At 45.1% G+C, this 26150-nt stretch overlaps 1 protein-coding gene across 7 annotated transcripts in view; it reads left to right on the top strand.

Moving 5' to 3' along the window:
* Nucleotides 1-25884, top strand: part of mast2 (microtubule associated serine/threonine kinase 2) — a 127890-nt gene extending 102006 nt beyond the window's left edge. For all 7 annotated transcript variants that reach the window (XM_034531412.1, XM_034531413.1, XM_034531411.1 and 4 more), the window contains 23 exons: nt 3697-3772; nt 4294-4503; nt 9353-9454; nt 11730-11862; nt 11988-12055; nt 12311-12414; nt 12540-12748; nt 12856-12994; nt 13482-13614; nt 13845-14010; nt 16219-16320; nt 16719-16841; nt 16966-17075; nt 17507-17661; nt 18031-18173; nt 18319-18498; nt 18957-19217; nt 19583-19809; nt 20167-20289; nt 20877-21013; nt 21101-21288; nt 21853-22385; nt 22634-25884. In XM_034531412.1, coding sequence (XP_034387303.1) covers nt 3697-3772; nt 4294-4503; nt 9353-9454; nt 11730-11862; nt 11988-12055; nt 12311-12414; nt 12540-12748; nt 12856-12994; nt 13482-13614; nt 13845-14010; nt 16219-16320; nt 16719-16841; nt 16966-17075; nt 17507-17661; nt 18031-18173; nt 18319-18498; nt 18957-19217; nt 19583-19809; nt 20167-20289; nt 20877-21013; nt 21101-21288; nt 21853-22385; nt 22634-24178 — 5167 coding nt within the window. In that variant the 3' untranslated portion in view covers nt 24179-25884. The remainder of the gene's footprint in view (nt 1-3696; nt 3773-4293; nt 4504-9352; nt 9455-11729; nt 11863-11987; nt 12056-12310; nt 12415-12539; nt 12749-12855; nt 12995-13481; nt 13615-13844; nt 14011-16218; nt 16321-16718; nt 16842-16965; nt 17076-17506; nt 17662-18030; nt 18174-18318; nt 18499-18956; nt 19218-19582; nt 19810-20166; nt 20290-20876; nt 21014-21100; nt 21289-21852; nt 22386-22633) is intronic.
* Nucleotides 25885-26150: the final 266 nt, after the last annotated feature.

The following is a 26150-nucleotide window of genomic DNA, read 5'->3' as shown; positions in this document are numbered from 1 at the left end:
CCCACCTCACCTCTCTCTCTCCCCCCCTCTTCACCTCTCTCTCCCTCCCTCCCCCTCCTCACCTCTCTCTCTCTCTCCCTCCCCCCCTCACCTCTCGACCCCCCCCCCCCTCCTCACCTCTCTCTTCCTCCCCCTCCTCACCTTTCTCTCTCTCTCTCTCTCTCTCTCTCTCCCTCCCCCTCCCCCTCCTCACCTCTCTCTCTCTCTCTCTCTCCCTCCCCCTCCTCACCTCTCTCTCTCACCCGCCTCGCCGTCACCATCTGATTCGCTGTCTCGTCTGATTTACCTCAATTACCCCGTCGACCAAAAAGCTCTTTTACATTTTGAGGGCCTTTTGTCGCATGTGACATCGCCACTTAGCTGGAGGGGAATAAAAAAAGAAAAAACACCTTTTCACCTATGTTTTAATTATCCAATTTTACAAAACACCCTGGGGTTGAAATTTTATCTCATTGTATTTCATAAATATTTCCTTTCTTTTGAACTTGTTGCCCCGCTCTAAAACAAAAGTACTCTCCCACAACTTCCTCGAAAGGCTCGTTTCCAAGGTCGTTTCTCAAAATAATGACGAAGAAGTCTTTCACAGGGATTGCCGCGAGGCGGTTTTTATTTCCCATTACAGTAGAAATATAGCCGTGCTCTAATTAGCCTTTGTCTGGCTTTCTTGTGTTATTCATCCCGGGGATTCCACTCCGACCTCCTCTGCAGCTCGCTCTCTGAACGGGAGCTTTATTTTAATCAAGGCTCCCGCTGCTGAGAGCCAAGCACACAGGAAGAATAATACAGAGAGAAGAATGAAGACGACAGTCTTTGAAAATTAAAGAATGTACATAACAGCCTGTGGCACTGAATCCATCTCTGTCAAGGCTAACCTTTAATTACTGAGCCCGGTGGCAGAGCCGGCTGTCCGGATTTTTTATCCATTTTTTTCTTTTTCAAGAGCGCGAACATGAAGGGAGGGTTTTAAAGTTCAACGCGTCAAAGCGCCGAGTGATTGCCGTCCATCAGTAATGTTTACGATGTGTGTTTGTGAGCGGCTGCACAGTGAAGCTGTGCTTCGTTTAACCCTTAAAAACCAAAGTCATTATTTAATAAACTTAACTTAATAGCATACCCAAACTAAAAAAGGTGCATCTCTACAAGGTCTATTTGAATAATGATGGTGTTAAAATAAACAGTAACACTTAGTAAATGAAGATTGCACACACATGGTCTCAGATCTTTGCTGCAAGTTTTCAGCTTAAAACATCTGGAAAGGCTTTTACTGACAGTAGTTTTAACACTGTTTGTCCTTCAACTGATGATACATTAAATGTTTAAAAATGCACAAAACACATAAATAAATACATCTATTATAAAATACTATTTAAATCTAAATAGTAGTAAATAGTTGGATTTTATCAAAGTGATTATCACACCAAAGCGTACGGAAACAAAAGAAAAATAGAAGCACAGTTACTCCTCTTGTTTTCGTGTGTGTGTGTCGTTGCTTGTCACCGTGTGTGTGTGTGTGTGTGTGTGTGTGTCGGCGTAATGATAAACGGCCTCTGTGAGGTTCAGCCTGTGTGTCACATTCAGGCTGCTCTCATTCCTATTAAGCTGGTAATTGGACTTTGAGCTGCCGATGGATGACTCACAGCATTACCTCATTGCACTGGTCACATGCGTGTGTTTGTGTGTGTGTGTGTGTGTGTGTGTGTGTGTGTGTGTGTGTGTTTGTGTGTGTGTGTGTTTGTGTGTGCCAATGACTCATACTAACATCGCATACCTCACCTACCTTTCTCTCACCTTGTAACACCCTCTAGGAATGTTTTGAAAATACTTCCGCTCATATTTAGTTTGATTTTACGTTTGGTTTGGTTAATTCTTTATTTTGTTTTAAATTGTATTAACATTTTCTATTTTTTGTTGTAAAATATAGTTTGACAAATAAATACTGGACCAGTTTTTCTAACTTTAGGAACAATGCACCAGTTTACCGAATTGATATCAAGGGAACAAGTCTTGATTGTAAAAACAAATGTAACAAAGATTCCAATGGAAGATTGCAAGATTTTTTTTAAACAAACACATATCAGAAATGATTTAGTGTATCTCACACTAAAATTGCAGTTGCAATTTTTATAAGATTTTGTTTACGGTCAGAAATGGGTGTGATGAATAATGCAGCTGGCTAACAAAGCCTAAAAGTGAATGGAAATATCATTTTTCCTCCCACAACACGCGCACACACACACACACACACACACGCCTGTCACACATCGTCATCCCCTATTCTCAGGAAAGTGAGACATAGAAAGGTCAAGGATATTGCTGGTGTCGCTATTGTGTCCTATTGTAGAGAAGGGTACGAGGTGTGTGTGTGTGTGTGTGTGTGTGTGTGTGTGTGTGTGTGTGTGTGTGTGTGTGTGTGTGTGTGTGTGTGTGTGTGTGTGTGTGTGTGTGTGTGTGTGTGTGTGTGTGTGTGTGTGTGTGTGTGTGTGTGTGTGTGTGTGTGTGTGTGTGTGTGTGTGTGTGTGTGTGTGTGTGTGTGGGGACGACGACAATATAATAAGTCACAGGAGGAGGGCAGTTTAGAGAAGATGGAGTCTACTGTGTGAAAGAAGGATGGATTGATATTCTGTTGGAGTGGACACTGACTGAAGGAGACATCACTGTCAGCCTGTCACGTCATAGAAACCCCCTGAGAGCTGACGAACACTCACTGCAGTTGAGCTGCGGACAGCCCTGGTTTATTGCTGACAGCTACACACACACACACACACACACACACACACACACACACACGTGCAGTCCGGGGTCCGGCGGTCTCCAGAGGCATTACCTTTTCTTTTTGCCGGTCTGTGTGTGCATCCATCCGAGTCCAGACGTTGTCATGGTTTTGGGTTTACACAGCTCCAGAAACGCATATGATGAAGACCCCGAGGACCCGTTGGCGCGTGCGTCCACCGTCCACACAATGTATACACAGCTCCGGGACCACAATGTATATATATATATATATATATATATATATATATATATATATATATATATATGTGTGTGTGTGTGTATATATATAAAACCATATTCTGGGCTATTTCGTAAGAGGAAGCTACAGAGATAAGCACTAGTTTTGTTCTGAAAGATGAAGGGAGAGAAAGGCACTGTTGGTTAGTTTTTCGATAAAACACATTTACTTCAACCAATAGCATCACAAGCATCAGATGTCTGCTTCCTGCATTTGAAGACATGTACTTGGTGTGGAACAGTAATTGCTAATCCAGTACTGCTAAATGCCACAGTATGCACACTGAGCAGGTATGTATGTACTGACTGTTTGATTTAAAGCAAATCAATATCCACTTACCTGAGACCCTTGGAAAAAACAAAACGTTATTCAACATTCCTATTTTCAATGCAATAGTTTACTGGCGTAAGCTGTCAACTGTCGCACAAACTCTATCAGGTTTACAAGTACCTTTTGTTTTAATATTTCAAAAGTGGTTTGTTGTTGATAAAAGTCTGAGGAGCTCTGCATTAGGGTGAGCACTGGCTGAGATCTGGAGGCCGATGCATCCGTTGAACTACTAACTTCATGGCCAGCTGCTTTTATTTGTATTTGTGATCTTTATTTCAGAACAACACATTCAAGCTATTGAGGCTTTCAATGACCACCGAGTGTATCTACTAAGCTATGTTGGTCTTTCCTTCCAGCCCCGGGCGTTCGCCTATCTCCTTCGACCATGAGATCGTGATGATGAACCATGTGTACAAGGAGAGGTTTCCCAAGGTTTGTACCGCTGGGACACACTTCCTGTACTGAATAAAGGCACTGCGGATGTAGCAGAGGAGCAAGAGGGAGAAGGAGCAGGAATCAACCTGGAAAACAAGTCCAAAAAAAGTGTTAATCACCTTAATTGTGCAGTTAAAAGTGTGTTGATCTGCTCACGAAGAAAAAAAGTTGATTTAGTCTCAGATTGTGTAGTTTTAGACTTAAAAAGGCTCAATCACTGCTCTTTCCTGGATCTAGAAAAGAGTTCAGGTGCAGTTAAAAAGGCCTCATTTAAGTCTAGTTTGTATGAATATCTATTCATAATTTGTATCTATGTGAATGTAATGTTATGACTGTATCAGGATGCGTATAGTGTCATAATATGGTGCATCTTATATGGTGAGTCTTTTCTCATGTGTTAATAAGAAGGGACCAGTTTCTGGTCACGTACATTCCTCCATATGTCTGGTATGCTTGTTGCTCTACTATGACTCATCCCCCCCCTCATCCTCTAATTGTCTCCCCTCTTTTGCCCTCAGGCAACGGCTCAGATGGAGGAGCGTCTGGCTGAGCTCCTCTGCTCCTCGGCCCCGGACAAGGTCTGCCCGCTGGCCGACGGGGTCCTGAGCTTCATTCACCACCAGCTGATAGAGCTGTCCAGAGACTGCCTGGTGAAAAGCAGGGAGGGCCTCATCACCTCTCGCTACTTCTACGAGCTCCAGGAGAACCTGGAGAAGCTGCTGCAGGATGTAAGTTGAGCAACAGCTTGCTTATTTAGTCTCATGTAGGTGCCATATGATAAAGAAACGCTGTCCTATGGGTAATATCTCAATTTAAAAAAATGTGCCCCTAAAGATGGAATATTATAACAGCTACATGGGGCATGCTTATTTATTTGGCACCAGTACAATATAAAGCCATAAAATGTATTGAAACAATATTTAAAAGACAAACTCAAGGAAGAAAAAGTGGAATTAAACTAAATAGATTTAAATTCTAACTAAGAAAAACATCTGGAGCCACAATGAATATCAAATTCCGGGGGCGTTTTCAGCAAGGTTAGGTCAGCTGAACGTGTAAAATGCAAACAAGAGGAAGGATGTCTTTCTAAAAAAACAAATCAATATTTAATTTTCGTGAAACATCACTGCATCAAACCTTTTGTCTTACCGATAAAATAACAAGTCCAGATGTGTGAAAAGTCTGTCCCGGAGCGGCGTGACGCGCTCCTTCGCTCGCTCATCGCAGTTTACGACCGCCAGTGTGATGTCACACGAAGCCACAAAGACTGTGTCACGCACATTCCTTCACACACGCTTGTCAGTTTGTTGTTACTGACAAACAGCTGATCGCTGTTTGGCGTGGAGGGGCCGGACAGGTTTTGTGTATTCACGCGTGTGTTTATATGCGTGTGAACACGTACATTTATTTACATGCGTGTGTGTGGCAGTGGTGACATCTCTATTAGCTCAGTTTTCCAGTGCCTGGGGTGTGGCGGGGGGGGTGACATTATGGCTCCCACAGGCCTGTTATTGACCTTCTGTTCTACTGGGACACACAAACTATCTCTCCATCAAAGACACACACACACACACATATGCAGGCGAGCATGAGCACGCGCACACACACACACACACACACATACACACACACACACACACACACACACACACACACGCACACACACACACGCACACACACACACACACACATCCTTTCCGATTTTAATTTCACACTCCAGTAGTCACCGGGGGCTGACAGATGACTCTCCCAGACGAGCAGGAGGGGTGAAGGAGGTGCAGTCGAAGGGTTTTTTGGATGGGCGGGGATTCAAGGGGATTCCTCCAGTTCTGATTGGCCGACGGGCTCAGAGGGAGGGGGGGTGGATGTAAACGCATGAAGCCCGTTTCGAATGCTTTTGGAGGGTGTGAGGAACTGGACTTGAACACATCTGGACGAGACGCCGGAGCTGCATTGCGGGGCTGGATGATGACATCATCAATTAGGCGGCGTTAGGCTGTTTTTGTTTTTTGTTTTTTTTTGGCGGGTGGCCAACCAGCAGGTGGAGCAGACCCACAGAGTAGAAGAGAGGATGGAGGCCGTGAGAGGGTGGACGGAGGTGTGAAAACAGCCTCCTCGCCTGACTTGTTTTATGGAAAAACCTTGTTTCGTGCTTTGCGCTTTTTGGTGGAAACATGTCTCGCATCTCGTGGCAGAGGAGGCTGGAGGAGGAGGAGGTGCTGGCGGATGTGATGAGGAGGAGCAAGTGGAAGGTGTTCACTCACAGCTGGGAGGAGGAGGAGGAAGAGGAGGCAGACGCAGTCATTACAGTTGAGTCAATTTCGGTTCGGTTCCGTCAGGCTTTCTTGGCTTTGTGTACGCTGATGATGACGACAAGACTTGAAGCTTCTCTCTACTTTTTGTCAGACTCCATTTAATGCTGTTGAATAAATAGTTCCAGTATATCAACTCACTCTAACTTTGAAATCACTTTCAGCTCAGCTTCGGTTTACTTTGGTTTAAGTAGTTTTAGAGGAGCTGCCTTTCACTGTTTTTAGTAGGTTGTAACTTCCTGTCGTACAGTGAACACAGAAAGTCCTCAACATTGTTATTGTTATTTTATTATAATTTACATGAAACCAAAAAACAGTGGGGCTTGCTGCAGCTTGCTTGAATAGACGTTTTAAAAATATTCCAAAAGAGATAGTTTTCCACAGGTCAAAGACAGATTAAATGAATTATTAAATCTTCTTGTAATCAGTCAACTGCTGTGGGTGTTTTCATCTGTGGCTTGTTAATAATTCAGACTTCATAATGAGTCATTAGGCCATTTGGCCTGACAGAGTGATGGAGAGGACTCTGATAGATTCTTTTGGATCAGTTCATAATGAAGTAGTTAAGGGGCCAAATGCGTTTAGTATGTTCAATTTAGCTCCTTTGGAGGACGCCCATGATTAGTTTTGGCATCTTTGGGACATTATGGACTGATGAAGGACGCCTTCAAGTCGTCTTCTTAGGCTCTCGAGCCTTTCACGTTTTTCTGTTGTGAAATATTGAGATCCATGTGCTGTAATATCTGGTGTGTGTTCTCAGTGTGTAGAACCATTCTTCCTCTGTTGAAATCTAGTTTTCATCCGTCCACTTCCTCTTGTATTGGAATGCCTCATTCCTTTGCCTTTGTCCTCCTTGCGTATCCATTCCTTTATTCATCCATCCGTTCTTTCTCCCCTTGTGTCATGACCCCATTACAGAGCTCGCAGGAGGCCGGCTCACCTCTCCTGGTCTCGTCTTTTATCTCTCCTCCACCTTCACCCTGCCTCCTTCGTCCCGCTCTCTTTTTCTCTGCTGGTCGTCCTCTCTTCCTCTCCCTCATCCATCCGTGTCAGGGGGCCTTAGTGACCTGCCTGGCGGTCGCCTTGGCAACCTGCATCCAGGCCATCCTCTGCTGGAACCCCAAAGGAGACCCTGTTAGACCCCTGTAGGTCACCTGAGGGCAGAGGGGAAGGCAGAATGCTAACTCAGCTCTGGTTGTCTGTCACCACGCCTCAATCAGTCAGTCTGAAACTCCAGATACAGCTGCTAACATCTGGCTTTGATTGGCTCTCGGTGATGAGGCTCTGCAATAGGTGATGTCAGCTCTTTCCCGTTTTTTCAGAGGACGAGTTGCCTGACGGCAAAAAGACACATGATGCTTGATCTCCTGGAATGTCGTGCATGTTCACATATTTTTGCCCTGGGCCCTAAATCAATATTTAGTTTTGACTTTTTTTCTCAGTAAAATACCTAGATGTACCTATATGCATAAATAAGAAATGTTTTTATTCTCTGCGATTTGGACCATAACCCTATTATTTGAACTATATATGTTTAAACTAATACAGAAAATTCAACATTATTTAAAAGAAAATCAGAAATATTACTTAATGCGTATTAAACCCATAAACTAACATAGTAATCCAACTTTATTGTCCAAATGGCAAGTCATTAGAATGGAAATAATGAAGAAGAACAAAAGTCCACCCTTTTGTCCACTTTCAGTTCATGAGTTACCGCATAGGACATTTTACAATCAATTTACAAATAATTTTGTCGAAAAACATGACGAACATAATCTTCATCGGAAATTGTATTAGTAAGAATTGCAATTACAAGGCAACACATATAACAGGCATATAGCAAAACTCTCAAAGTTGAGAAAAAAAGATAATGTTACATTATTATTATACAATATTATATTATCATCATTATTATTACAATATGTATTACATAAATAGGATATAACTTTGCCTTTTATTATGACAAATCAGTTATTTTGATAGTTAAAAATACAGATTTCATGCAGTTACTTTACATAGTGTTCTTGTGTCTAATGCAATAACAGCTTTTTCCATTCAATATTTATGCGAAAAGATCCAACTCTAATTCACTCCATGTTTGTGGTAAATTAAAAAATATACAGAATATATATTGCAGTACACGCATGCAAAGAAGCTGTTAAAGCACATTTTCTATACTGTGTAACTCACCAGGGAATCTCTCACATTAGACATGCAGAGTGAATATACAGTCTGTCTCTCTCTCTCTCACACACACACACAGACACACACACACATCCTATCTTTGACTGGTTAATTAGAAGCTGCGCAGTGGGAGTCCGTCCCTCAGCTGTCCATTACTCACCGATCACTGGCCTGTACAGTCACCTCACACGCACACACACACACACATTCATCCTCATCCTCCTTGACGCTTAACTATATACACCCTAATACATATTTAGCGTGCACATACAGGATATAGACCCCTCCAGGTCTCATTACAGTTATAAATAATTCAGGAGGGGGTTGGGGTCTGTCAACACAGCTCTGTTAGACAAACAGCAACGAGCTGCACATGCTTTGTTTATGAACCACCAGCCGGCTCGGTTAGTCTGTCTGACACATGCATACAGTACATACATACATGCATGCTGCATTCATACACACACACACACACTCACACATTACCCCCCTGAGAATGAAACATATTTTACAGCGGGTGGTTTGTAATTGTTACAGCTTCCACTTTGCACACACACACACACACACACACACACACACACTTCCACCCCATTTCTCTCCAGAGATCAGTGTTTGCTCCAGATGCGTTTCCAGTCAGTTCCAGTGGATTGCTGGATAAATTGCTGTGTCTCCACACTGACAGACATTTCACGGTGGATCTCAGGGAGCGAGCCGGAGGTCATTCTGATTTAGATTACCTCTCAGGTGTCACCGTGGGGAAGCACTCCACCTCCGTTTGTCCTCAGGCTGTTTGTTTGCGAAGGACAAACACAATACAGGAGACATTCTTTGCACAGCCTCAAGGTCAAAGAACATTTTCACAATGATGAATTATTGAAAACATGATTAAAGACAATGAACAGATATTATTATAAGCGGTCAGTCATCTTCCAGAGAGAACCTAACTCTCATTTCTCTTCATGTCTCTCTAAAGAATTCTAACTATGGAAAGTAAACATAGAATCTGAAGGTGAAATGTTGTCTCCCCGTATGCTTCCAAGCTGACCTCCTGTTGCTTTTCTTGTCCCTGTGTGTCCAGGCTCACGAGCGCTCCGAGAGTGTGGAGGTTACCTTCGTCACAAAGCTCATCAGGAAGCTGATGATCATCATCGCCCGGCCAGCGCGCCTGCTGGAGTGTCTGGTGAGAAAAACACACACACGTCCAACATTCACTGACGGACTGACCCGCGGTACCTGGAGGCGTGGCGTTAGAAAGGAGTGATCTCTGCAGCCCGCTCCTCACTGGCATAACACACCCGAATCGCGTTGCATTGTGGTCAATGTAGATGCTGGGTTTAAACAACAGTCAATATCACTTGTTCTGCGATTTTAATACTTTTAAGACATGTTCTGCCACGTAATAAGTAATACAAATGTTGTACTTGTACTTTTACTTCACTACATTTATCTGGCAGCTGGAGCCAATAACACTCAAATATTTTAATCAGCTTTTTAAATTGTATGCATTTTTAGTATAAAGTATTTAAAATGAGTTCCATCTCGGCCAGCTGCTGCTTACATATTCATGAATCAGCAGCAATAATCCAACAATAATAATGCAGTGACATGATTCATTATTATAGACCATAAGAGAGACATTTTTCAGTGTAATATTTTTTTGAAACGTTGTGGTAGTGCTACTGTTACTGAAGTACAACTTCCACCACTGATATCATTATGATATGCTATAAGAGATAAGGCCGACAAACTATGAATAAAATAACACGGAACATAACACAGGGACGTAAATTGTCACTTTAAAGCAGCAGAAAACCAGAGAGCAGGACTCTTGTGTTCATAACACACACAGGAAGCATGCAAATAAGCCTTTTGTGAGAACCGCGTGTCGTATGGATGTAGCGTAGTTAACTTTTCTTCAATGTTTTAATCAGCCTCGTCCCGGTTGGTTATCTTCAACGAGTAATTTTTGCATTTTAATCACGCTACGGCCCTGTGGTGTAAATTAGAGTCTGTTTGAAATAGCGGCATGAAAGATATCACCGATATTAATTGGAATAGCTTTTTCTTATTGTGCAGCTCGACTGCACGCTCAATTTAGAGCTTCCTGCTCCCTGTTGTGCAATGATTCAACCACAGCAATTCATTGATGGACTTCCTCTGAGCATTTTAAATCAGCCTAATGTACACGCACATTAGCACCTCTCAGCTGGTATGGCAGGTCTTTATATATGAACTGCAGAAGCACGTTCTTCCTCCGCACAGAGCTCCATCCGCTTGGGTTGAGATGAGGTCAAACGGGGGAATCCAACCCCGTCTGAACCCAGATATGAGGCAAGGAGGGAGACGGGGAAGAGGACAGAATAGATAAAGACTGAGTGGAGAGACAAAAAACAAGCGGAGAAGACGGAGGGATAATTGGAGGGGGCAGCGGAGGGTGAGGAGAGGGTGAGGAGCAGAGGGGGGAGGTGGAGGCTTCCCCGGTGCGCACATTGGTGGTTTTGACTAATTGCGTTGTAATAAAGCCATGACAGCGTTCAGGATGGCTTTTTACAAATGGAAGCACACGGATAGAGGAGAGGGCAGTGTGTGTGTGTGTGTGTGTGTGTGTGTGTGTGTGTGTGTGTGTGTGTGTGTGTGTGTGTGTGTGTGTGTGTGTGTGTGTGTGTGTGTGTGTGTGTGTGTGTGTGTGTGTGTGTGTGTGTGTGTGTGTGTGTGTGTGTGTGTGTGTGTGTGTGTGTGTGTGTGTACACATGTATACTGTATTTGCTGTGTGTGTGTGTGTGTGTGTAAGAGGGGGGAACTGCACTGGTCTATACGTCTTTGTCAGAGGACACAAATCTCCGTCCAGCGCTCATATCGTTGTCGATCCAGTCACTCTGTTGTTGTAGAGGCCACAGTGCTGTTGTTATTGTTGTTGTCTTTGGGCTTTAGATAAAGACAAAACCAAGACTGACAAAAACCTCATTTTGAATCAGTTGGATTGGATTGTAACAAAAGGAAGGAACATTTCCAGTGACGGGGTCGATCCATTAGTTTAAAAATGTTTTAGCTCTGCTTGCAATCAAACAGGGACTGGAAGTTACCACAATTTACAAAACAAAAAGACAATGACTTGCAAAATGATCCACGCTGGAGCTTCAGGAGATAAATGTTTAACATGCCAATGTGAATCTATTCCTCTTTCAACACAAAACACACTTCTCGTATTACAACGCCCAAATCCTTCCATCTGCACACAGGAATTTGCACGTGGGCCAAACAAAAAGTGGAGACTGAACTAGTAACTCTTAATTATATTCTAAACAGCCTTGAATCCAGCTGGATTTCATTCATGACTATTAATACAAGGGTTGTATTTTCGTAAATATTTATCGCTGTTTGCGAGTTGTTTTTTTGTTGCTTCTTTACAAGCGTAAATCCCTTCACTCGATCCCTCCTGTCTTTGTCCCCTGCAGGAGTTTGATCCCGAGGAGTTCTACCATTTGTTGGAAGCAGCAGAGGGCCATGCCAAGGAGGGCCAAGGCATCAAGTCCGACATCCCCCGATACATCATCAGCCAGCTGGGCCTCACCCGGGACCCCCTGGAGGGTATTCAATTTCATCTTAGCTAATGTTGTTGTTTTTTTGTGCGAGTGAGAACTTATTAATAAGTTGTTGTGGTTATTATTATATGTTGTTCTGCTCAGTTTGGTAACTGATATGTCTCTCTGTAGAAATGGCCCAGCTGAGCAGCTATGACAGTGGGAACCCAGAAACTCCGGAGACTGATGATTCGGTGGACGTGAGTACATAATCTTATCATTATCATGTTTAATAGATATTATGTCTGTAAGCATGAAGTTAATAAAACACCATCTGCAAAATCAACTGATGTAAAAGGTTTACTTTCACTTTAATTAACATGCACTTCATTTTATTTTTAAATGTTGAAACAAGAAAAATGTGTTCGTGCATGAATAAATAAGGTTGTGCCTTCCATCCCCTTATTAATCATAAACATGCCATGTCGTTGCTCGGTATGTTTCATGTCTTTCAGGGTCAAGGCACCCCGGTCCCAGCAGCTCCTCCACAGTCTAAAACCAAAGCACCTCGTGAGGAAGACTTTGAAAACATCAAGCTCATCAGTAACGGAGCCTACGGGTTAGACATATATATATTTATATTCTAATATTTATACATAATTGCTGCATCGCAAAAATGAAGGTGTTAACCGAAACATATAATGCGACTGAAACCTCTGACCGTCCGTCTGTCCCCGTGTGCAGCACCGTGTTTCTGGTGCGTCACAAGGAGACCCGGCAGCGCTTCGCCATGAAGAAGATCAACAAGCAGAACCTGATCCTGAGGAACCAGATCCAGCAGGCCTTCGTGGAACGGGACATCCTGACGTTTGCCGAGAACCCGTTCGTCGTCTCCATGTTCTGTTCCTTCGAGACCAGGAGACACCTCTGCATGGTGATGGAGTACGTGGAGGGTAAGATAATCGTGACCATAGGTATAAGTGTGCTGTCACTGGTAGCCGGTGTGTATTATAAGCATTCCTTATAATGAAGTGTTTAACGCGGGGGGTGTCCTCTGCAGGGGGAGACTGTGCCACGCTGCTGAAGAACATCGGAGCTCTGCCGGTCGACATGGCCCGGATGTACTTTGCAGAGACCGTCCTCGCGTTGGAGTATCTTCACAATTATGGCATCGTACACCGAGACCTCAAACCTGACAAGTAAGACGCAAGCAGAATCAGAACCGTTTATTGACAAGTATGTTTCACATACAAGGAATTTGTCATGGCGGTTGGTGCATAACGTTGGACAATGACATTAAACAATAAACACAGTGCAAGAAATAGAGACGTATTACATTTACAATAGAATATAGAGAAATATAGAATAAAGTGCACAGACAAACAGATGACAGTTCTTTAAACAGGTGTAATGTGAAAGGGACGAGTGTATTTAAATGTGAAGTACACACGCGCCATCTTATTTTCACTTCAATGCCCAGCCCACCCTTATTTCATATTCACCACATTCATGAAACTAAAGGATGTGTTTTCTAGTTGGATTGCGTATAAGCACAGATTGTAATGGTAAATGGGACTTGTACTTGTACTTGTATAGCACTATGCTGGTCTTCAGAGGATTGTTATTTGAAAGAGAAGCACTTCTAAGATATATTCATGACCTGACTTTTCATGTGCTCTCCTGCAGTCTTCTCATCACCTCCATGGGACACATCAAGCTGACAGACTTCGGTCTCTCAAAGATCGGTTTGATGAGTTTGACCACCAACATGTATGAAGGACACATCGAGAAAGACACCAGAGAGTTCCTCGATAAACAAGTACTACCCAACGTCTTAACATTGTTTGTGTGGTATTTGTGGCCCAAAATAATTCAAATGTGCAACTGCTTTTACATTTTGTTGTGTTATTTTGCAATAAATGTGATGTCTACGGAGATTAAGTTACAGATAATCATATAATGTCCATAGTTAATTCTTTTGATTAGTAAAACTGCTAAGCATTCTTCCAGTTCCACTTGCTGACTTCCTGTGTGCTGATGCCTCTCCAGGTGTGTGGCACTCCAGAGTACATCGCCCCAGAGGTGATCCTGCGCCAGGGCTACGGGAAGCCGGTGGACTGGTGGGCCATGGGAGTCATCCTGTACGAGTTCCTGGTGGGCTGTGCTCCTTTCTTCGGAGACACACCCGAGGAGCTGTTTGGTCAGGTCATCAGCGGTGAGTCGCCGATTCTGACAGGCTGTCACTGCAGTTTAACAACAAATTCTGCTTTTCTGCAATACAGATCATATGTTTGCGGCTTTGGCCATCATTTGTAATCCGTTTACATAACATTCTAGCAAAAGCATCTTTGTTGAGCACTTGAAATCCACTTTACAGCCCCCACACAGAACACCAGGGTCATTCAGTCACATCTCAATTTGTAACAACAGAAAGAAATTGAGACCTCAAAATAAATGGAGCTGTTAGATTAGCTGTGTGGCACCATCCATATAGGTATAAATTGGTGCACCAAAGAAGCAAATGTATTCCATTCATCCAAATACATTAACTGCCAGCCAGAATAGTTCATCGTTGTTAAGCGCCAATAATCTAAAAGCGCTAATAATCTAAAAGCGCTAATAATCTAAACCAGTGTTTCCTGAACTGGCGGTCGGGATCCAACCGAGTCACGGACTAATAGGATCTGAAAAATCACAACGCATATCGTCACTTGACCAATTGAGATTTATATAATTATCTGTAATCTTTGTTTAGCTTTTTATTTTTAAAATCAAATTGACAGAAATGGGAAAATCACTTGTTTCATTTCTCAAGTAGACGTTCAACTAGAGGCGCTTACAAGCCAAAACTTATGGCAACCACTGATCAAAACCTTTTCAGTGTAAGATTCAATGAACTGCACATTTCAATCACTGCCACTGTATTTTAAAGTGAATATACATTTGCACACAGTAGGGCTAGATTACAGGAAACAATTATTATAGAACTTCATCCATCATAAAACCATTAAATATTGATGTTTTTCTACCAGAATGAATGGTCTCATCAATGGTGTTTTCTGAACTTTAAATTACTGTTTATAGAAAACTTCAAAGCCAATTGTATCATCCTCACATGATCAAACTCTTAATAATTGATGTTGTGTCGTTCCTGTTCTCCAATGGAGATGTTGTCACAGTATGTCTGTGCTTTAGTGTGAATGTTTTATGTTGGAGCCTGAGGGCTTCCAGGCTGACTTGATAAGATTGTCAGAAACGGACAGATGGAGATGTTACTCCGCAGCACAGAGGTACAGCCTTGACATACAGGGAGTGAAATCAATTGAGATTTCTCCTCTCACTTCTTTTTCTCCCCCGCATTCCCTTTGATGAAAGGGCAAGTCACTGATCATAAACCTGTATTGATCCCCCGATATCTCTTTTATGACTGTCTGAGTCCGTCTCTCCGTATTGATGCGCCGTGGTGATAAAGAATAGAGGGCCCCCATGTGCCTTGAATGTATTTTTCTATCCGTCTCCAGGATGATAGTCAGCAAGGTGCATCACGTAGGACCGCCAAGACTAAATGTAGCAAGATAAATTTACACGAAGGACGAGTTGGTTGGATGATGTGTTCATTAAGATAAAAAGCCTGTGAGATTTCTGAAATTAACATAGCAGCTACTGGGAGCCAGTGATGGAGGAAATACCTCTAGATGAGTCTGATTGTCTACTCCTGTCTTATTCTTTCTTGTCCTGTCAGGCCAGGAGGATGCCTTCGTATCAGGCATCCAAGCATCACAATCAAGACCTTTCTTTATGAGGAAGGATGTTGTAATGTATTTTCAGTATGTGACCCTTCGATACCTTTTCATATGCTGCCATTTTGGCCGGATCCCTCTTGTAAAAGAGGCAATCCAAGTATGACGGCCAAAACCACAACCTTTGTTGTGCGTTTAAGTGTAGTACAGCAGAGTACATGTTCTGAGTAGACTCCCACTACAAATTAGAGTGTGGATGGGGTCGAGTTCAGACAGTTATTTATGAATGAGATTTGGTCTACTCAACATCGAGCATGAGTTGGAGTTCTTTTTTTGTCTGTGCGTGTGTGAAACGGAGTGATTATTTACAAATGCACACCAGTAACACAAAATATGTGCTTCAGTTGACATGAATTACTTCGGACTGGTCAGTTCATGCATGAAAACAGAATGCCTGCCAGGTTTGGGTCGGGCTCTCTTTGGCTCCTCAGAGGCCCCGGAGCCACACTATATTACAAAATCACTTCATATATATTGGAAATGGGACCATTTTTTCAGCTTTCAAGTTGGGCTGACAAGGAGCAGAATCCAGCGTTCCACTGGACCATTTTCTTATTTATTGTCTCACTGATAAAGACACCAAAGATCCACATGTTGACACTGGGTTGGTGTGTTTGTTCTAGATGAGATCATCTGGCCGGAAGAGGACGAAGCTCTGCCTCAAGAAGCTCAGGACCTAATCTCCAAGCTGCTTAGACAAAATCCTCTGGAGAGACTGGGCACAGGTAACACACACACACACACACACACACACACACACACACACAAGGGCTTCTAAGAATGTAATAAAAACCTTATTGAAAAGTTTTTCCAGGAACCAGATTCTTTGTCCACACCTTTTACTTGCCCTTGTGTGTTTGAGTTTGCAAGGTCTTTCTCTTTGTGCAGGATGGGTTCGGCTGTCTTGTGGTTTGCTTTTTGAATCTGACGTTTGTTTTAGTTTTGTTATTTGACAAAAAGAGTTTCGGAGTGAAGGTGCAGCCAGACTCCACCGGGTGTTTGGTCCAAAGCTGGTCAAATCGGATACTGTAGCTGCCGCTGTACATTCTCATCTGTTTCCTCCCTCTCTGTTCCTTCACTTCTCCTCCCCCTCTGTCTCCACCCTTCTCCTTCTTCTCCACAGGAAGTGCCTTTGAGGTGAAGCATCACTCGTTCTTCACAGACCTGGACTGGAACAGCCTGCTGAGGCAGAAGGCCGAGTTCATCCCCCAGCTGGAGTCTGAGGACGACACCAGCTACTTTGACAGTATGTCTCTCGGCGGCTTCGTCCAAATCTCATGCACTCATGCTGTCATCCACACATAACCTAATCGCTCTCTGTGTGTGTGTGTGTGTGTGTGTGTGTGTGTGTGTGTGTGTGTCTCTCTCAGCTCGTTCCGACCGGTACCACCATGTAGATTCAGATGAAGAGGATGATACCAACGATGAGGAACATGTGGAGATTCGACAGTTCTCCTCTTGCTCGCCTCGTTTCAGCAAGGTACACCCTCATTAATACATCCAGTCTGCTCCACTGACAACACTGATCCAATAACAATATAAATCAAGCCCTTCTGAATGTTCTCCTGAGATGTGAGCTATTAGAAAAGTCAAATGGTCATTGGCCCGGCTGTATTGTATTGTTGAGGAACCAAGGAAGAGCATGGTTGAGTGGGAAGGTCTTAACCACCACAGGCCAAACATTCAGCCCATTCTGATCAGGCATCTTTTCAATATGCACGCCAATGGCTGTTCGAGTAAAAGATATATTAAATAGGATCTTCACATTGTGTCTACACACTGCCTATTTTATTGGGTGCTTATACAGAATTCGTTCATAATCCTTTTGAGAATTTGACAAAAAGTGGGCCGCTGTGAAGGCGTAGAGTGGCACAATGTCCGGTAATGACATCACCGACTTCTCGTGTGCAGGTGTACAGCAGTATGGAGCGCCTGTCTCTGCACGAGGAGAAGAGGACACCTCCTCCCACCAAACGCAGCCTCAGTGAGGAGGGAGGAGATCGCATCGACAGCCTGAGCGGACTCAAGTCCAGAGATCGATCTTGGCTGGTTGGATCTCCAGAGATGTGAGTTATTCTACTCCATGTGTAGCATCGCACAGCAACGTGCATCTCCTGTTCTCTGAAATGTGTCTTTTTCTCTTTTTTTTTAAAAAGTATAGTTGTGTGCAAATATTACTTGTTGTCCTACAATAAACAAGCTGGGCTATAAAGAAGGCTTCTTTTAGGTAGACACTTCCAGAGTCCTTTATGGATGTTATTCCTTGGACACTTGCTAAAGCAACAAAGTGTGTTAAAATCCTCCTCCATGTTTTAAAGTATGCCGGTAGTCAGTTTAACCCCTGGTTAGTCATATAACTGCTGTGGTTTGTGTCTGCTCGCTGTGTATTAGACGTGTACCTGCCTCTCAGCTCATCTCCAACTTTTCCTCCCCAGCCTGCGGAAGCGTCTCTCTGTCTCGGAGTCGTCCCACACAGAGAGCGACTCCAGCCCACCGCTGACCGTCCGGAGACGCTGCTGTTCAGCCATCATTGAGATGCCCCGCTTCGCCATCTCCTCAGAGGAAGAGGGAGGTCAAGGTAAAACGCAGGAAGGATACTGTGATGGCCCGTGTGCCCTAAACTCCTCAAATGTACTGTTTAGTTGAAAGTGGTGACCAATACAAACAGGATATAATGAATGACCTGTTTCACAAATACTGGATATGTATCGTTGGTCTCTCAGGTGCAGCTGGAAGCCGGAAGAGTCCCAGCCTGTTGGGTCTGAGTGCAGTGAGGGGCCCGCGGTGTGACGAGCTGCCCCTCGCCATCCCAGAGATCCCAGTGGAGAGAGAGCTGAAGCTGGAGGAGTCTCCCACCACACCAAGCTCCACCTGCAGTCAGCTGAGCAAGGCCACGCTCACATGTCAGTACAAACGCACACTGCGGAGACACAAGGATTACGCAACAACACAAGACAAAGCTGCAGATGTGGTTTTCACTTTTAAATCAGTGGATAACAAACAGGCGGGTTGACCAAAATGAAAGTCTGTGAACAGCACAAGTAAATTGTCTTCCATTTCTATTTGAATTACAGTTTATTTAGCTGATTAATTTCTTTTACACTGATCCTGAATATTCTGACCTTGATACCTCTGTTCCTGGTGAAATTGGGAAACTTCTTTGCTCGTCAATTCAACTTCAGAGAGAAATCATCTGATAACTTTCTGCAGGATTTGTCGATAAATACGTCCTGAGAAGTACTATAAAATGTAATACTTGCAGTCACCCTGATTGACTCTCTGAACTCTTTCAGCCCCATTTTATTGTATTTGACGAACATGCTATCTGAGCTCCCTCTCTCACCTTCCCCTCACCCTGCAGCGGGTAGTTCAGGCGACGTGAGTGAACGTGGTCACAGAGGTAACGGCAGTAATGGCTGTGCCAGTGCAGCCGCTAAAGGGGCAGCGGACAGCGACTCTCCGTCCACTCCGAGAGCCATCAGCGACCTGGCGGCTCGCAGGGCTCGCCATCGGCTGCTGTCTGGGGACGCAGACAAACACACAGCGGCGCCAAGCTCCCGACCGCTCAACAAGGTCATCAAGTCGGCGTCTGCCACCACGCTGTCGCTGATGATCCCTGCAGGTCAGTGTGTCAGGCTGGGAGCATGAGGGGGGAGGTACAGCTGCTGGATGCTGAACGCCAAGATTTAATGTCTTTATCCAAGATTAAAGGTCTGAGTTCAATGCACAGATATTGTGGCTTTGATGTGTTGGTGAGATTGTGATTTTCTTTCAAATATAAAGTTGATTTATTGTAAAAAATATAGAAGAATAGAATAAAATCAAAAGGAAAAAGATTGACAAGAGACAATTATAGGATACTTGGGTAATAATTTATTAAGTATGATCCTGGCCTGACAAGAAAAATGAAGTCTGGATTGTACTTAACGGACTCCATACAGCCACAAACCTCACTGACACATATGTCCATTGTCTGTCCGCTCATAGACCACCACGGAGCCTCTCCATTGGCCAGTCCGATGTCGCCCCACTCACTGTCCTCCAATCCGTCGTCGCGGGACTCCTCCCCGAGCCGCGACCTGTCCCCAGCAGTGAACAGCGTCAAGCCCGCCATCGTGATCCAGAGAGTGGGCAAGAAGTACGGCTTCACCCTGAGGGCCATCCGAGTGTACATGGGAGACTCTGACATCTACACTGTACACCACATGGTCTGGGTAAGTCCCGCAGAGAATAACTAATGCTGGCTACAATAATCCAACTTTCTTTTGCCTTCATTAGTTTCTGACAGTAGAGAGATGACAGAAAGATACCTTATTTTGTTCTTCATGTACCGAATGTATTAAAATGAGGAGTTGAGATATCAGATGCAGCGTATATTTGATTCAGAATGCCTGTAGTCAGTGTGTTGGGATTCTTGTTGTTGACAGAAGATGGCAGTAAACACCAGAAGAACAGGCCCATAGGTCTTAAATACATTTCCATTCTTTCCATCTTCCTGTTTCTCTCATTCTTTTCTCTCTCTACCTTTCCTTCTCTCTCTCATGTGACCACCTCTCTCTGCTCGCCCTCAGCATGTGGAGGACAGCGGTCCGGCTCACGATGCGGGGCTGAGGGAGGGAGACTTGATCACCCAAGTCAACGGAGAGCCGGTTCACGGTCTGGTTCACACAGAGGTGGTGGAGCTCATACTGAAGGTACAAACACACAAATTTAGTCTTTTTGTTATTTTGTTACTAAATACATTGAAAATAAAATGTTTTTTACCTAATGCTGATTTTAAGAACTAATGTAAATTCATCCTTCAATATTGTTTACATTGGTGAAATGTTTCTACTCCTACCTGAAATTACATGAATTACAATTAAACACATTAAACATAAAAATATATAATAAATAAAGCTACCGTAAGGACCTTTTAACTGGTCATGAAACAGTCTTGATTTAATACGATAGCCTCTACGTGACTGACATGAGTAAACATGTGGCCTGGGAGCCGTCACCACACTGCTGGAGACCGTATTGCTGGAGGCAAGGGAGGCACAGGAGAACCAGGACTGAGCAGGGCAATCTGTCAAACCCTCCTGCAGTCAAATGAAATAAGAGGTTTTATAAAGGGAATCTGGTGCTCGGAAATAATTCCAATTTTGACCACAGGGACCACCAAAATCAACACAGAATAAAAGTTCCTCATAGTAGCTTTAATACCAATTTGTACCAATAGTTGAGTAAAGTGAAACTGAAACAAAACGCGTCCATCAACATCCGTCTTGTCTTCCCTCAGAGCGGTGGCAAAGTCTCCATCTCGGCCACCCCGTTTGAGAACACAACCATCAAGGTCGGCCCCGCCCGAAAGACGACCAACAAATCCAAGATGGCGAGACGAAACAAGAAGACCAAGACCAAGGAGGGACAGGACAGGTGGGACGCACAGCTGCGTGGTATCAAACATGTCTGTATTTAATGTGGGGCTTCCTCGAGTGAGCTGTTGTGCGTTGTGTCTCTTAGTAAGAAGAGGACGTCTCTGTTCAGGAAGATCACCAAGCAGGCGTCTCTCCTGCACACCAGTCGCAGCTTGTCCTCTCTGAACCGCTCTCTCTCCTCTGGGGAGAGTGGCCCCGGCTCGCCCACGCACAATCTGTCACCACGGAGCCCGACGCAGGGCTACAGGTCCACGCCAGACTCCGCCCACTCAGGTGAGCGACAAACACTCACCTGTACTGCAATAATACCTCGGTGACATGTGGTCCGTGGACACCGGGGGTGTCGTCAGGATGATATGTTAAACTTTGAGTGAAGAGGAAATTCTGTATTTATTGCTTTATTGAGTCTTATTTTTGTCTGGATTAGTGTACTGAGATAAAGAGAAGGGTTCCAATTAATTATTGTTCTGGTCATTGATGAACCAGTTAATTGCGTTTTTTTAAAAATAAATTGTTGATTCCTGTGTCCAGTGTGAATATGTCTGTTTAAATATCAAAGATAATCCGTTTAAAGCGATGTACAACCGAATAAACAAAGCAACAAATTGCATTTTATTACGCCATCTGACATTTAATGTATGCAAAACCTTTTGGGACTCATAACTTGTCGAGTGCAGTTAAGATTTTCGATCCAGTTTTAAGCTCTAGCTGCATATTATCTTTCATATATTATTAATAAATGACACTCGTTAAAAGACTGATATACTGATTGAAAGTGACATATGTACATGACGGGTTATGAAATAATATATTCCTGTATGGTGTTCTTCCTCTCAGTTGGTGGAAACTCATCTCAGAGCAGCTCTCCCAGCTCCAGCGTCCCAAACTCCCCGGCGAGCTCCGGCCACATCAGGCCCAGCTCCCTGCACGGCCTCGCCCCGAAGCTCCAGCGCCAGTACCGCTCACCCCGACGCAAGTCCGCCGGCAACATCCCCCTCTCCCCTCTGGCCCGCACACCTTCGCCCACCCCGCAGAGCTCCTCGCCACAGCGCTCACCCTCCCCTCTGCCCAGCCACGCTCTGGCACAGTGTGCGGTGGGTCAGTCGTTCCCCGTGAAGCTCCACTCCTCCCCTCCCCTGGTGAGGCAGATATCCAGGCCCAAGAGTGCAGAGCCGCCACGGTCTCCGCTCCTCAAGAGGGTGCAGTCCGCTGAGAAGCTGGCCTCCTCGCTCTCCAACCCCCCTTCGTCTCCCTCTGGGGTGGCAGCGGTGGGAGCGACTGTGGGGAGCCGCAAACACAGTCTGGACATCTCTCATTCTGAGTTTAAGAAGGAGATTCTGCAGAGAGAACCGAGCCTACAGAGCCTTCAGGTATGAGTTACGCAAAATGCAAGTTGACAATAAATGTATTTCATATTAGTGTCTTTAAAAGGTATAATGAAGATATTCAGCTGTTTTACATGATGTTAAAGCTCTTGAGTGAGCAGAGACATTGCGAATGCATGAATAGTTTCTTTCAGTTCATGTTTCTTTGAGAAGAATACGTGAACTGGACGTTGACATTTTAAGTGTTTCAAACAAGCTATTCTGAACGTGTCCTTTTCCCCACTAACCTTCAGGAGTCAGCCAGCGAGGGTCTGCTGTCCTCAGCAGGACGCAGCGTGGAGACGGGCAGCCTGCAGAAACACTCTTCCTCATCCAGGAAGTTAGGCCGCCAGGAAGGGGACGGCTCCCTCGGCACGGTGTCTGGCTCGCTGGGCCTGGCCCCCGGGAAGAGCAAGTTGAAGGACAAACTGTCCGCCATCCGGCAGGACAGAGCCGATCGGAGGGAGTCGCTCCAGAAGCAAGACGCCATCCACGAGGTCGATTCATCCGAGGACGAGACGGATGAGGGCTCAGAGGACAGCCAGGACGGGCGCAGGGGGGCGACCTTCACCCCTCCCCCTCTGCTGAGGCCCACCACTGTGAGAACGGGCCCCGGGGGCACCCTACCCTCCCTCTGCCTCTTCCCCTGCACCCCTCATGCCACCTTCACCCACACAGGGCCTACCCAGTTAGGCAGGCCCACTCCCTCGCACACCCTCCCCTCTCTTGCAGAAACGAAGCCTGATCAGAGCACCCCCTCTCTGGGAGTAAAAGATGCACGGTCTGCTTCGTCGACAGAAGACGGTGCAAAACAAGAGAGGAACGTTCTAGAACCGAGAGGGCTCACAAAACCTACGCAGGGCCCCCTTCCCTTCTCCACCCCAGGCAGTGCATTCATCTCAGTCAGCAAGGACACTTTCCTCAAGCCAACTCCTCCACAGGACTCAAAGAGTCTCGTGGGGAAGACTGCACCATCAGAGGACCAAACCCTGGACAGCCCGAGAACCACAGTACCCTCTACAATGATCACCACAAATACTCCCGAGTGCAGAACCATCGTAAACGGCACAGACTCCATAACTGCCACCGGTGCTCCAGACTGCCCAACTCCCGACAGCCAAGAGACGCCCCGCGCCTCCTGCTCCTCTCCTGGCATCCCCAAGGAGAAGAAGGAGGCTGACAACCGGAGACTCTGTGCTGTGGCAGCTGCAAGTCTAAGTGTGTCACCCTCGTCCACTTCTGGATCCAGCTCCAGTTCCAGCTCCCCAGTTCCGGCTTCTGAGAGTGCCGTGGAGAAGGTTGTGTCCCAGCTTGCGACAGGAGCTAAGAGCGTTCTGGGTCCCGTCAAACTGAGCACTGCCGCAGACAAGAGCCAGAAGTACCAGGAACCATCCCTAGGTGGCCCCCCAACAGTCCCACCAACTGACCCCCTCTCATTCCCCTTTAAACAGCCCCAAGCCCCTCAGTCCCTTCACCTTTTAGAGTCCCAAACAAGACCCTCACCAACCACTTCACTGAGGTCGACCAAACCCTTGACCCAGAAAGACTTTTCAGCCCTGCCGCCGTCATCCCGCAAGGACGTCCCAGAGAGGCCCACATCAGGGTCTGCATGCAGGGAGAACGCCGCTACAGCAGCGTCCACACAGCGGCCCGCTCAGCCTCAGCCTGCCCTCAGCGCGCAGCCCAGCTCCTCTGCAGCATCCGATCCACAGCGCAAGAGGTCCGAACCTCAGACGACAACTGCCAACGCCGTGTCCGCCTCCGCGCAACCAGACAAAGCAACCACCAAGAAGACGTAGCAGCCACGCACAAAAAAAATAAATAAAAGTACCAGAACAAAATGTACAGATCACTGCACCTTAGTGTGCTCGCTCGAGGTCTCAGAACTCACACAAACTGCATGTCTTGAAGAAAACATATTCGTAACTCGGCACTAATCAGAGACTTTCAAGGCAGAGCAACGGCATAGACGGAGACGCAGAGACGGGTGTGGTAATCCTAGTTCCATTCCAGCTGTTCTGTGCTCTACACGTTCATGTGAGTTACTTTGGTGTCCTGACTATGTGGTTCCTGCTCCTGGAGTTGGCGTTTTATTTTTGTCTTTGTGCAAACATGTTTGGGGCTAGAAATAAAGAGCTCAGTGGTCCGTGCACACCCAGTATAAAACGCAGACACCTTTCATGCACCTTTCTCGCTCGCGATCATTCTCGCGCTGCCTCATTACTTTTCACCTTGATGTTCGACAGGGCCTCCACCCACGTTCCTCAAACAGACCCATTGCCCAACAATGTGGAAGAAGGTTGTATCTCAGCAATAAAGTGCAGCGTATGTTTAGCAATCTGTGTAAAAACGCATTGCAGTGTTTTTAGGACTGAATCTGCGCCGTCAATGTACACTCGGCACCCAGCTAACTGGGCCAAATTCAATTCTCCTCTCCGCTGTAGTCCCTTGCTGATCCGACGCTGCAGCATTCCCTGAGCTCGGATGAATCTGAGGTTCAAACCTTAACTCGGAACGACTTTCCTCACCCTGCTGTACGTTGTGCATTGTACCGCGACGCTGTACCTTCCCCTAGCTTTTTAATGCTTTTTCCAAAAGCCCAGCTATACAGCTCTACGGACTAGCACGGCTTTTACTGTATCTTATGCCAATGAATATATTAGTTTTTTCTAAAGTTATTTTACTCATCGGGTTTGTGCAACTTTCCCAGATCTGATTCAATTCTTTCCAAATGGATTTTAAACATTTGGAATGCCTAGAAAGTAGGAACCTTTGACTTCAATATGTTGGCTAGGTTTCTACAGGGTTGGGTAGGTTTAGATAACCGGATCCCTTGCTCCCCCCTTGCTCTGTGTTGTATTAGCAAAGCGCATCGCTAACCGCCGCTATCATGCGTTCGATTAAGGATTTAAAAAACATTATATAAGCTAATTCAATACTGGATCATAACCCAAACCCAGCATCTAAGCATGAGCACGAGTCTCTCTAGCTGTCTTCTCTTTCCCCTTCGCTGCAGAGTGAGCAGCCGGGCTTACCGGATAGGTTTTAACTTCACGGGTCGCCTGCACCTCACCCCCAAAAGCTTCACCGACGTGCAGCTGAAGAACCCAAAACTGAACACGCTCAGACCGACGCTGTTTTTTTTAGAAACACTGTTTTGTTGGACCACTGCCTTTTTTATTTCTAGCCCCCATCAGCCTTCTGGGGGCTACAGTAGTTTTATTTTTGTACCTGGACCAACTTGCTTTGTTTTTTTGCCTCTGATCCTGTGAAGTCATCAGACTTTACTTTGTGTGTGTGTGCGGGAGAGTGTTTGTTGTTATGTGCACGGTTATGTGTGTATATATCTATCTATATCTCTCTCTCTATACATGTATATTTAGAGAGAGATATATATATAGATATATGTATATACATATAAGAATATTTAAAGGTCTGTCGTGCATCTGTTTTATACCCTGTGTGTGTGTGTGTGTGTGTGTGTGTGTGTGTGTGTGTGTGTGTGTGTGTGTGTGTGTGTGTGTGTGTGTGTGTGTGTGTGTGTGTGTGTGTGTGTGTGTGTGTGTGTGTGTGTGTGTGTGTGTGTGTGTGTGTGTGTGTGTGTGTGTGTGTGTGTGTGTGTGTGTGTGTGTGTGTGTGTGTGTGTGTTAGGATTATCTTTGTGGCCGAGCTCTGTCCGTGTCGGGCGTCGCACAAATCTTTTATCTCCTTTGTCAAATGCAAAAACAAAAAAAAAAAAAAAAAATCCCTTCAAGGAAAGCTGGCCGTGTG

This window comes from Cyclopterus lumpus, chromosome 4 (genome assembly GCF_009769545.1).
Source record: "Cyclopterus lumpus isolate fCycLum1 chromosome 4, fCycLum1.pri, whole genome shotgun sequence".
Classification (NCBI taxonomy): Eukaryota; Metazoa; Chordata; class Actinopteri; order Perciformes; family Cyclopteridae; genus Cyclopterus; species Cyclopterus lumpus.
The sequence above is the reverse complement of the archived record's forward strand: the minus strand, read 5'-3'. Positions and strand labels throughout refer to the sequence as shown.